The 13034-nt window shown below is 39.9% G+C and overlaps 1 protein-coding gene across 5 annotated transcripts in view; it reads left to right on the forward strand.

Annotated features, from left to right (window-relative positions):
* Positions 1-13034, forward strand: part of iqsec1b (IQ motif and Sec7 domain ArfGEF 1b) — a 302557-nt gene that overhangs the window by 248007 nt on the left and 41516 nt on the right. Inside the window, exon 1 of one of the 5 annotated variants that reach the window (XM_066672595.1) lies at positions 12877-13026. The exons of the other annotated variants lie outside the window; for them this stretch is intronic. Coding sequence (XP_066528692.1) covers positions 12962-13026 — 65 coding nt within the window. The 5' untranslated portion in view covers positions 12877-12961. Of the gene's footprint in view, positions 1-12876; positions 13027-13034 lie in introns of those variants that run through there. 5 annotated transcript variants of the gene reach the window in all.

The following is a 13034-nucleotide window of genomic DNA, read 5'->3' on the forward strand; positions in this document are numbered from 1 at the left end:
AATTCATTTCAAGAAGTTTTTTTAAAATCAAATAAGTTGTCTTTCTTTCTTTCTTTCTTTCATGCCATCCCAGTTAACCCATCAGAGTCCAGACCCAATTCAACATGAAGCCAAATTATGAGAACTATACAACAGACCAAAGAAACAATAGGGAACATTTTTTTTGCACATTTCTTGCCACATTCTATAATCCCAATGAAATGTAACCATAACCATTTTGGAACTTGTATTTCAACATCTTGAAATGGGCTCAGAGTGGGTCATATGTAAAATTAGACAGGTTACTAATGTATTTCAGTTGTTAAAGTTGGAACACACCTTTTAGAAACTAAAATGTGCTTTTAAAATAAGCATGTCTATGGTGTTTATGTACTAACCAAGCGCAGCATCATTCTGAAAGTGAGCTCACACCTACACAAACTCACAAACCTGTCATGTGACATCGTCCAGGACGTTCAGTACATGTCTGTACATAATCTGTGAAGGGATCTTTCCAGGAACCTTATAAAGGTGTCTGTGACACATGTCACTGTGGACTATTATGGGCTACATAACAATAACAAAACTTCACAGTTCTAATAAATATATATTTTTAAAAACAGTTAACATTCCATACATTTAGACATTTGAACATATTCAGTGGATACACATTGATCTGAGGCCCCCAAAGGCCAACTTGTCAAAGGGAACTCTCACTGGCCTGCTCAGTAATCCACCCTTGGTTGAAGAAAGTGGGTCTGAGAAGGGAAAACATACTGCAGTACCAAGACCCTAAGTTTACATGAGTAAAATGTAGTTGATAAAAGAGATGTTTGCTCGGCTTCAATGTGGACTGCAGTAATTGCCAACTTACACTGGGTCCAACCTCCTGCTTTGAGTGTTTCCAGCCTGGTGTGTTTGCCCATCGGTGGCTGATGAGCTCCTGCAGTGTGTTTAGGCTGATGGTCAATACCCAGCATCAGTCAGATGGCACAGACTCTGACAGTTCATAGAGCTGTGGAGAGCTGTTGGCCTGAGCCTGGGCAAGATAAGCTACAAATCGCTGGATGCTTTTTTGACATGTTTACAAAGTGCTGCAATAGTCTACTCTAACTCTGAAAGATTTACAGCAGAAAACCAATTGCTTTTGCAATATTTAGACTTTATTTTTATGGCCACAAGAATGACACATTTTCAAAAGTGGTGGACAGAAATAATTTTTGTTAGTTTGTTTGGGGCATTGTAGTTGCTTCTAAGTGGACGATGTGCTGATACAAACGTATTGCTGTAATTAAGATAATACTTATTGATCCTGAAGGAAATATACACCCCAGTAATACTGAATATTTCAGCACCCAGAAATCTCAAGCCAGCGGTCAAAAACTGTCTACTGAAGGTCTAAAAGATTACTTAAAGACTGCGCATGGGAAACAAGCTATTATGTGTATAAAGGCTTATATGTTGTCTTTAGGCCATGTGGTTTCCTTTTTGTTCTGAGGTTGTCTCTTAAAAAAAAAATAATAATAAATAAAATAACCTCTTTCTTCTATGCAGATCTTTATGTGCACTCTGGGTAATTCTGGAATCTGAAATGGGACTGATAGTTTGATATGTGTGTGCTGGACTGCAGTGGTTTGTGGGCTTTAATCCCCTGCACTGCTTGGAACACGTGGCCGGGAGCCTGCTGCTTGGGGATTAGGCCTGTTGGTTTGAAGCCAAATGCAAGCATTAAGCTCGGCCACTTCACTTATCCTCATAGCTAGTATAAATGCTGGGGGTAAGCCAGGAACCAAGCCAGGGGACACGGCCACGAGTCAGCTCTCTGTCCACAAGAATAAATTAAATTCTTCTCCAGACACTTTAAACATGATGTGACTTTGAATCAAGACAGTGTTGAAATGGCTTTGTTGTGCTCTGGGCAGGCTTGTGCCCAGATTGACCCCAGGAGACTTGTATGGTCGGAAGGGCAAAAAGGCAGCCTCTCATGTGACCTATGGGTCAGCACATATAATAGTAATCATTTGGCCTTTCTTTAAGATCATATTCAACTTGGCTTAGCTGAGCCTCACTGCAGGAATGAACCTAGTGTGTTAACTCAGCATTTACAAGCTTTAAAGCAATTGAATGCCCCCCACCCTCTCCCCTGTTTGGTGCAGCACACTCTCAGGACAAGAAATCATGGTAGAGATACATTATTGGTCTGTGAAGGTACAAACAGTGTAAATGTACCTTTTAACATACAGTTATTTTCTCTAATGATACATTACATTCTCTTCTTCAGAAGGAGAGTTGCATATTTATAGAACTGTGTAAAATAATAGGACATAAGTTCCCTAATTAAAGGTACAGAATGGAATCTGTGGGTACCACCAGAATGGCAATTTTTATGACAGTGGATCTACTGACTGAAGAAATCCCATTTGTAAATCTGACTTATAACAGATGAGTCCTGGAAATCCCAGGAATTAAACATTGGTAATCTCTTTAGGGATGTGTCACATTGCACAATGCAGATATTATGAACAACAATTAAGCAAATGGCAATATGGAGTGATAAGTACTCAATTAGTATAGTTTTATTATTAAAAACAAATTCTATAAATGTGATGCTCCTGATTTGAATCCAATTTCTTTTTTATAAGATTCAGCTAGCTCTCTCATCTTTTTATGTGCTGGAAAAAGCTCTGTTCTTTGTACGTAACAGTGGCTGGGTAAATGGGAAAGAGATTAGGCATCTCAGTCCAAAACGTCTCTTTGTGTGTCTCTGGCTGGGCCACACCTCGAAAAACCATATCTGGAGGCAATTGGGTTGTGGAGAGACCTCTGAATATAGAAAAGTATGAAAAGGGTGGAGGGTGTTGTTCTATTCCAGTTTCATAGTAGCAATTATTGACTAATTTTTGCTGTTTGAGATGTATGACTTTAATTAATTTGACCATGAAAGTAAACACATACGGAAAGTGCTACAAAATTAAACAGCTCGAGTTACAAATGAGTTTCTGTGGTAATTCTAAAAGTGAATAAAAATTTACAGACAAGTTACACTTCAGCCACAAATGAGGTGCAGTCTGCTTCTTACTCAAACACATCATTCCACCTTAAAAGCTGCAGAGCTTTTGAAAGAAAACAATCCCGAGGTGGAAGCTTGTTTTGCTTTAAGAACAACAGTTTTCTGGAAACAACTACATCTGTGGCACTCTTAAATACAGGTGCAGCTCAAAGATTAATTGCAACTACACAGTTGTTAAACAGTGTGTTACATTTTTTGATGCTAGAATTTGGACATCCTGAGCCTCCAGTGCACAGGCCTGAGTGTAGACTTGTGCTAATTAGCATAGCCAGCATATTATCCACCAGTCTTTGGTGAGGAATGTTGGATGATGGGTATAAGCATTTATGACTTCAATAAAGTAGCAGTGCACTCTTTTACTCATTATTTATGGACATTTTGTAGCGAGGGAACAAAAGGTATTTGCTGATAACAACTGAAGCAGTGCTAGAGTTAACAAGAGGTTTTATTGCTCCAGCTCCAGCTTGTTAAATGCATCTTGGGCATCAATCTGGGAAGCACAGGGAGCAGTGCTAACACTTATCAGAAAGACAGTTTTGTTTTGAATGCAGGTCAATTGTATGCAGCCAGCTCCATAGAAAAATATGCCAACATGTTTTGAATGTGTGTAGCGTAGCAGTGGTGGTTAACCAGTGTATTAGAAGCCTGTGTAATTACACAGACACACACAAGAGGGCTGAGGTGTATTGTAAACCCACTCAGAATTCTTTAGGGTGGCAATTACAAACATTTTGTGCTATTTGTAATTGCTGTTATTGTTCTGCAGCCATTTAGACTACAGTGTGGGTGATGGCTGCAGACGCCAGTGTCTTCGGCCAGCCTCTCCCTCTCGTGCTGGTTTCACTTCAAAGGAACATAGGAGTTGAACCTGGGGGTTGGAGTTACCCTCTTGATCAAGGCTAAATGTTTGTGGACACATATTAAAAGTTTTCAGGTATGTATGACTGCAGCCTGGAGGACACACGGGCAGTAAGTAGGAGAAGCTGCTGTCAATAATTTTTTGCACCAGCCAATCAAATGTCTGAAATACCTGTCTATATTTTTTGCATCAGCCAATGGTTTTAGAGAAAGCATGGTCCGGGAGGAGCTGGGGTTTACCACAGAGGTCCTTGGTGGCTCCGCCACTGACCATTTATTGCCTCTTTTGGGGTTTAATGTTGTGCTGGGTTTGTTTATTGTGTTGCGTGTGAGTTTTAGGCCGAGTGTGTGGCAGCTGGTGTGGAAAGAACATTAGGAAGTTTTAAGTAATGATGAATAACCCCTTTCACATATCAAACCCATGTTTGAAAACTTTTTCTTGTTCACTACACCCTTCTTAGGGTATATAATTAAAGCAAAAACAGCAGTATGGCTGTGTCCCATTTACCCACCTATGGGTTGGTGCGGCTCATGAAAGTCCATGTAATTATGAATCTCCAGATGTAAGTTTTTAGGTTTAAAGAGAGTGGAGTTCTTTTCACATCAGGTTTGTTGGTACAAGTACTTTGTTAAACTCCTCTTACTCTTGATTAAAGGCAATGATTTTAATCTAAAAACACATTTAATAAAATCCAGAGGATATGTCCTCAACCGCGACCCTGAAATGGACAAGCAGAAAAGATGATTGATTAATTAATTAATTAATTAATTAATTAATTAATTAATTAATATATCCTCTACATTTGCTAGCTCTCCAGTCTGTTTGCATGCTGTAAATGGGTCTAACGTGTTTACAAAACCCAAGTGTCAGTAAATGATTTAAACAAAACCAAGTGTATTGGACCAATATGCCAGGCTTTCTTTGCATCTGTAGTTGTTTAGACAACGAAGAGACCTCCAAACCATGAAAAGCATGAATTGATATGAGGATATTGCTCTATACATGGGTAATATTGACTTATGGAGCTGTCTCCAAATTCAGGAGACCAGTAATAGCATGAAAGCAAACACACAATAAAGGTGCTATAAAATTAAACAACTTAAGTTGTAAATGAGTTTCTGTGGGAAATCAAAGATTACACTTCAGCTACATAAAAACATCTTTTCTGCAAACATACCCTTCCACCTTAAACGTCTTACAGCTCCTTAAAATAAACAAACCAGAGAGAGCAGCAGTTCTCCAGAATTATAGATGCTGCCTTTAATCATGATTAATTATATTGTACCTTCTTAACTCAACAGTACATACTTTTGCGTATACATCACTAAGTTTAACTGCTAATATGCCACAAGGCTCTGCAAAAAAAGTGTGTAATATGGAGGACATTTGTGGCCAGTGTTAATGTTAAAATATAATAAAAATTAATGGAAAAAAGTGATAGAGGAGAGGGCTTAGAATTGGAAGGGCATTGGTTTGTTTCCCATGGCTAGCAGCACTGTCCTCCTTCCTAAATCCACGTGCTTGAGTAGGCATGCTGCCCACTGCTCTGGTATTTACTGCCCCTAATGCATTACTGTGTGTGTTCAGTGCCATAGGTGGGTTAAATACAGAAGACACATTTTGTTGTACATTGTACAATGACAAATAGTTGGACAGTTGCCATTATTAAAAATTACTGCCTTAAATTCCTACGTGTGTTAACATGTGTAATCATGTAATCCTTGTAATTAATTAAATTTGCGGTGTCTGCAAATTTTGGCCACACAGTGTACATTGATGCTTTCAGAGTGTCTGAAGGCTAAGCGCTATTGCAGAACACTGTAACTATGTAATTGTCTGACCATTTCAACAGCAGGCTCTTGCAAGGGCTTCCAGCAGACTCTGCAGAAATCAGAGATTAAGATGTCCCGATGACCTCACTCCGTGATTTCATTCACATTTCACCCCAGACACTTCAGACATTTACATTTTTTTCCAGCTCAGTGGGGAGTAAAAAGAGTCTGGATCCAAACTTTTCTAGGTGAAGGGGTGTGCTGAACCTGCCTTATGAGCATTAGAGTGCTTGTAGAGTTCAAATGGCTTGCAGCTAATGATTTTCTGTGATAATTAAAGGGGACGTCTATGATTGTGCGGAAACATTGTTGGTGGTTTATGTTCTTATAGTGTATGTTTTGGTAAAAAAAAAAAAAGTCACACAGCTCCAGGGACCTGGAGGTTGTGGGTTCGATTCCCGCTCCAGGTGACTGTCTGTGAGGAGTTGGTGTGTTCTCCCCGTGTCCGCGTGGGTTTCCTCCGGGTGCTCGGGTTTCCTCCCACAGTCCGAAAACACACGTTGCAGGTGGATTGGTGACTCAAATGTGTCCGTAGGTGTGAGTGAATGTGAATGTGTGTGTGTGTGTTGCCCTGTGAAGGACTGGCGCCCCCTCCAGGGTGTATTCCCGCCTTGCGCCCAATGATTCCAGGTAGGCTCTGGACCCACCGCGACCCTGAATTGGATAAGCGGTTACAGATAATGGATGAATGAATGAATATATACATTTTTGTACATGGCTGAAGTGTGACTTGTCTGCACCATTTTATTCAATGTTTTTCCCACAGAATCCCACAAAATTCCCACAGAAACTCAAGCTGTTTAGTTATAGCATAGTTTTAATGCTATAAAAGGTAGCAGTAGTGTTGTAGTCACGCAGCTCCAGGGAGTCCCACTCCGGGTGACTGTCTGTAAGGAGTTTGGTGTGTTCTCCCTGTGTCTGGGTGGGTTTCTTCCAGGTGCTCTGGTTTCCTCCCACGGTCTATAAAACACAGTTGGTAGGTGGATTGAAAAAAAAAAAAGTGTGAGTGAATATGTGTGTGTTGCCCTGTGAAGGACTGGCGCCCCCCTCGATTGGTGTATTCCGGCTTTGCGGCCAATGATTCCAGGTAGGCTCTGGAACCACCGCGACCCTGAACTGCATAAGCGGCTATAGATAAGGAATGAATGAATTAATGTTTTAATGCATTTATCCGTCTCCCGAATTTTGAAACATTTCCACATTAGGCAATCTGAAACAGCAAAAATATTGCCCAATTAATGAGCGAGAATAGAGCTTATCTCGGTTCATGCTTTTCAACATTTGGAGGTCTATTTTTTCAACTTAAATTCTCCAGGTGACGTTTGTTCTGTCAGCAGACAGAGGGAGACAAAGCCTAGCATACCGGACTGAGACGCTTTGTTTTTTTTTCCCCCATTTACAGACGCTGTGGCTTTGTAAACACATTAGACCGGTTTTGAGTACACAAACTGACTGGAGAGCAGCACATGGTGAGGAAACATCCTCAGATTTTTATAAAATGTGTTTTTTGATTAACATCATGCACATCAACTTTGTCAGCTCTTGACTATTATAAATAATCTGGCATTAAAACATTTGCCTGTTGCAGGTTCCTCTCACTTTGCCCTGCCATAAGATATGTATCACTGTAACAAATAACTTTAGAGCAAGAAACATTAAAGCCACATCGCCCCCTACACTTCCTGTAGTGTACTGCAGTCTGTCAGAAGTAATGCATGCATCATTATGAACATTATAAAATACCATATATAGCTTTTATTTCTAAGTCATCTGGTGGATAAAAGTGTGCATGTTTAATTTGTTGATTAATCATTGCAGTCCTGTTTTAGAGGGCAGGATGAGGCGTGCTTAGGACAGTAGTGAAGCATCAGACATTTTGGCACCAAGGCCTCCCTGAGGTCTACACAAGGCTGCCTGCAGTCTCTCGGCCCAGACGCCACTGTCACAGAAGTGTTGTGAGACCTGATAAGTAGCAGCTGTTGGGGATAGCATGATTGAAAGTGAGAGGTGGCTTTTAGAGCCCCGAAAACAGGTGCTGTTCTCAAAGAAGGTAAATATGTTTAAGAAGCATGCATTAGCATTTTAATTTTTAATGCGAGTCATTCAGTCACACACAGGGTTGTTTTTAATTATATGGAAATCAATCTGGTTTTATTTACAGTGTGTTCAGCTGCAGCAAGCATGAGTTTGTTTAAAACAAAAATTTGCATAAACATAATGACTTGCAGAAATGAGTCAACATTACCCATCTATGAAGGAGGAATAGAGCAATATCCTATTCTTGGTTTGCACAGAGAGAAAGCCTAACATACACTTAGTTTTTTTTTTTTTTTTTAAACCCATTTTAGAGACTGGGGCTTCATAAACACATAGACAAGTTTCCAATGCAAATCATGAAAGTTGCCTTTAAATGTCTTCAGCGTGTCCTTAAAATTAGTCTCCGGGTGACAGTTTGTGAGGAGTGTGGTGTGTTCTCCCTGTGTCTGTGTGGGTTTCCTCTGGGTGCTCCGGTTTCCTCCCACAGTCCAAAAACACACGTTGGTAGGTGAATTGGTGACTCAAAAGTGTTGACAGATGTGAGAGTGTGTGTGTGTGTGTGTCGCCCTGCAATGTACTGGCATGCCCCCCCCCCCTCCCCCTGGCGTCTGGTTTTCTGCCCTCCTCCACAGATTACATAGTGCAATTTCTTCAGTGCTGAGCCCAGAGTAGCAATGACAGAGGCTAATTTCTCCTTATTACAGGACAGCACAACATCAGAATGATTTTGAAGCTGTAATTTTAAGGTATAAATACTAAGTAGTGTTTCTATATGGCAGTTCTTTAAAATACCCTAGAAGGTTTGATTGATTTAGGGAATGAATCAATGTTTCACTCATTTTTGCCCCCTGTCCCAGTAGAGAAAGTAGTAACTAACCTTGTGTCTGAACTCCAGGCCATCTGAGAGTTTGGTCCCAGTGATCAACTAACTTTATCAGCTGGCCTCAGCTGAGTGTATAATATAAATTGTTCATGCAGCTCAGTCAGAAACCTCATTTTGACATGCTGGAAAGTCTTTATTGCACCACAAGCCTTTAACTTTAGAAGATTTGAGGACTTTGGTAATGAACTCTGTCAGGTAGATTAAAAAAAGCAATAAGTCACGGTGCCTCTGTTTTTGAAAGCCACAGTGAAGTGTAATGGGTATTTGGACTGCTAGAAATCCAATTTGTCTTTCTTAACTCCAGTTTCCGGGTTAGTGACAGGAAAGGTGATTCAGCGGTTTTATGAAACTGGTAATGATTTACATAAACCACAGTAACACAGACACTTACGCTGCCTTTGTAATCACAGTCAAGTATGAACTTGAAGTACCCTACGACTTACGGGATTTTAACACACCCACGGTTAACCTGCGAGATTTTCATAGCTTTAAAGGCAGTTCTTTGGAAATGGGAAAGCCATACTGATCTCATATTTCTCACTCAATTTTTTTTTTTAAATGTCCTTGACTCTGAGTCATTTCAGTTCATTGACTCTAAGTTCATTTATTGTTGTTTTGTTATGTTATTTGTGGCAGTATAACTTAAGGCAGTTCCCACAGAGGAAGAACACATGCAATTTGTGATATATATTGGTTACAAAATGCAAATAATCATCATTTGTCCTGTGAGCAACCATCTACATTCTGTGGATGTTTGAATAAATAAAGACTTTAGGTTTATCTGTACAGTAATAATCTCCACTGTTCTGAGGATGGCATTCTGTCACCAGAACATGTCTTAGGTCATGTTCTGAATAACAAAAGCCACTTCAACCCATCCCAATGGTACTGGATTCTGCTCCATCACTCCAGAGAACACAATGGCCTCTTTTCCACTGCGAGGCCGAGCAATTCGAGGCCATTACGCGCTGTTGCAAACTCGTTGGCTTGTTTTTTTTGGGTTTTTTTTTAAGGAGCAGGAAATGCATAGCGTCTTGTAATAATTATGCTAGGTTTTGTTTTTTTTCTTTGTTTTTTTGTTTGTTTTACAACATGATTAAAGGTGCCAAAATGAAGGTGCTTACCAGGGGGATGGGTTAAATGTGGAAGACACATTTCGTTGTACATATTGACAAATAATAGCACATTTTTTCTTTTTCATTATTTAAAGAGCCAATCAGCGGATCCTCCCACAGAACAGTTCGATGGCCCTGAGCACGGTTAGCCAAACTTTTGGTGCTAAACCGTGTCTGTGTGGGAGCCATGGGAACAGTTACTCTCCATGGTCCGAACTGGTCAGCCCCGCAGGGGAAAAGAGTCCAATGTGACTACTTCATATTAGAGTATGATTTATACACTTCTAGTCTACATTAAACATTCAGCATGGTAACCTTAAATTTTCCCACATTGTTCCATCACATCTGTGTCCATAATAGGGAGCACCAATATAGCTGAATTTACTAATTATGAAGCAAACTTTAATGTAAACTGTAGAGTGCAAGTTTGTCATTTCAATACATTGCTATAAAATCTTAGAGTGCTTTACCCATTTTGTGTCACTGTAACCAGCCTCCCAACTGCCAACTGACAGATGTTGGGTCACTTGTCCTGTCTCTTATTTCCCTGAGCCATTCTCATCTGTCTTCAGGGAGCATGAGCTCCAGAGGAAAGGAGGAAATGAGAGGCTGCTCTCTGGGGAGCAGCTTAAAGCTCTCTCTCTAATTACAGAACACCATCACCTCTCTGTCTAACATGAAGTTAAGCATGCAGCGACGGGACAGGGCACAGCCGCCATTACAGAAGAGCTGCACCGCTCACTGAAATGTGTTTTTATAATACAACAGAGTTGCGTATTAGATGTTTTCATTGTCAGTTTTCCTTAACTTATCATTTTAAATTGAGCACTCTTTAGATGTAGCCGTCTGTTTTTCACGTCATGAAACTAACATTTATTTTATCTTCCTTTATGTTAGTTTGGAAACCAGTCAGATGTAAAACCATGTATCTCCCAAAATAGTAACTTCACAGGAGGAGGAAAAAAACTTCTTAACTCTCAATGGAAGTCAGTGTAAAAAAATAAAATTATGGAAAGTTATTTTGGAGCATGTTTTTAATTGGACAGTGACGACACAAATTGAACACACACACACATTTTATATATATATATATATATATATATATATATATATATATATATATATATATATATATATATATATATATAACATATCTACTGTGTGCCCGACTATGGTAAAAAGGGGCAAACAATGTATACAGTGCAACAGATTAACTACAGCCTAAAACTCCTGCTCCTGTGGCAGCTGAGAGAATAGACCCTGAGTGTAGAAACAAGAAGGTGATGTTAATGTATGGTGTGTGAGAAAACTATTGGAAACTTATTCCTGATCTTTTGTGTAACAGCTTTCTATGAGGCAGTAAACCTTTGTTTCCTATCTCCTCCTCTGTGAACAATGCTGGCTCTATATTTTTCATATCATATCACTCTTAATGAAACTGTTAAACTTTTAGCCATCAGACTATGCAGAAAATCAGTCTAAAAATTTAAAAATTCAGTGGAATGCCTGTTCTTGGTAAACTGAAATGATGAAAATCACTAAGACAACTAGGCAGTCTTTCCCACATCGTCGAAATGGAGTGTTCTGGACAGCTTTTCTTAGCTGTAATTCTGAGATCACTGTATGATTTCAGTCTGAAAAACTGTACACTCTGTTCAGCCTGATATCATCTGCACTCTTCTCAAGCCACGCCCATTGTTTGGGTAATGATGTCAGCAGGGGAAATGCGTAAAGCGGTGCCTTGTGTGAGGAAATGGGAGGCAGAAACAGGACTGATTATAGAGATGTTATTCAGAGCCTTAGTTATAAATACAGCTGGGTGTGTTTTTAGCCGTTTTTATGACCGAGTGCAGCATTGCTTTAAAAAGATGGCAGTTTTTTCTTAGTTTAGATTTTCTTGAGTGTTGGGAAAAAGATGTCTTTATAACTTTTTTTTTTAAGCAGCTGGCTGTTTCTTTTGAAGCGTTGACGTTTTTAGAGTTGATTTTTATATTCATTTCTACAGCAAATAGTTTGTATTGAAGGGCTTGATAGTGGTATAAAGCAGAGCTGTAAAAAGAGAGAGGAGGTGACGTCCATATTTGGCTTCTGCCTGAAGAACATACACACACACACACACACAAGAATACACACACACACACATGAGTATATATATACACCGAGCTCAAGTTACAACCAAGGCTTTAGCCTGGCCCCCAAGAACAGCAGCTGAAGCCTCCCAGAGAGGGAAAGGAAGGGGGACAGAGAAGAGAAAGGAGAGGGGGGAAGAGACAGAATGAGTGAGTTAGGAAGAGAGGAAGAATGAAAACTAGAGAGAGGAAGTCTTCTTCAACTCTCTCCATTCCTCCAACACTGTATCCATCTCACTCTTGCTATTATTAGCGCACTTCCTTTGCTGAGGGGCTTCCCTCTGCTCTTTACCCACCATTTGCCGTTATATTTGGACATTGACAACAGCAGCCTGTAGACTTTCAGATACTCAATCATAGTCCTTAGCATATTTCTCTGTCACTATACCTCTTTTCTTTCACACTTTTTCTCTCTCATTCATTTTACCAATTTCATTCCTCTCTTAGAAGTATATTCTTTCTTTCTTTCCTTTGTCTTTTTTCCTCTATTCTTCTTAGATCTATTTTCTTTCCTTTTTTCTTTTTCTTTCTTTTGTTTATTTTTTTCACTCTTCCTACTTTCTTTCTTTTTTCTTTCACTCTTTCTCTTTTACTTTCCCTAACACTTTCCTCTATCTCTTAGATGTATTTTCTTTCCCTTTCTGTCTTTGTCATTCTGTTCATTTTTGTTTCTTTGTCTTTTTTCTGTTTTTGTCTTCCCACATTCTCGTCTTTTCATTTTACTTTTCTCTCTCTCTCTCTCCCTCCCTAACTCCAGGCCAAATCCTCCTTCTTTGGTCCAGACTCGTTTATATTCCCGCCATCTCTCTCAGTAATTAGTTTTCCGGAAGGAGGAATTCCCTCCCCTTCTCTCCCACTCGCCCCATCTGCAGAGCCGGGTAGAGAGGGAGAAGGAAAGGACAGATTTAGCGGCCGTACAGGCAGCAGTATCTGGACAAACAGTGGCTTTTGTTTTGTTTTGTTTTTTTCTTTTAATTGCCCAATGAGGAGCTTCCTCCTGCCAGAGCGATGCTGGTGTGTATAAAGATAAAAACTATAACAAATCTAAAAGAGCAACATGTGGTGTCTGCAGTGCACATCAGACAGGACCCAGTCTCTGCTGGAGCTGGAGCTGGACAACTGGTAAGTTT

The sequence above is a fragment of the Hoplias malabaricus genome, chromosome 5 (genome assembly GCF_029633855.1).
Source record: "Hoplias malabaricus isolate fHopMal1 chromosome 5, fHopMal1.hap1, whole genome shotgun sequence".
Taxonomy (NCBI): domain Eukaryota; kingdom Metazoa; phylum Chordata; class Actinopteri; order Characiformes; family Erythrinidae; genus Hoplias; species Hoplias malabaricus.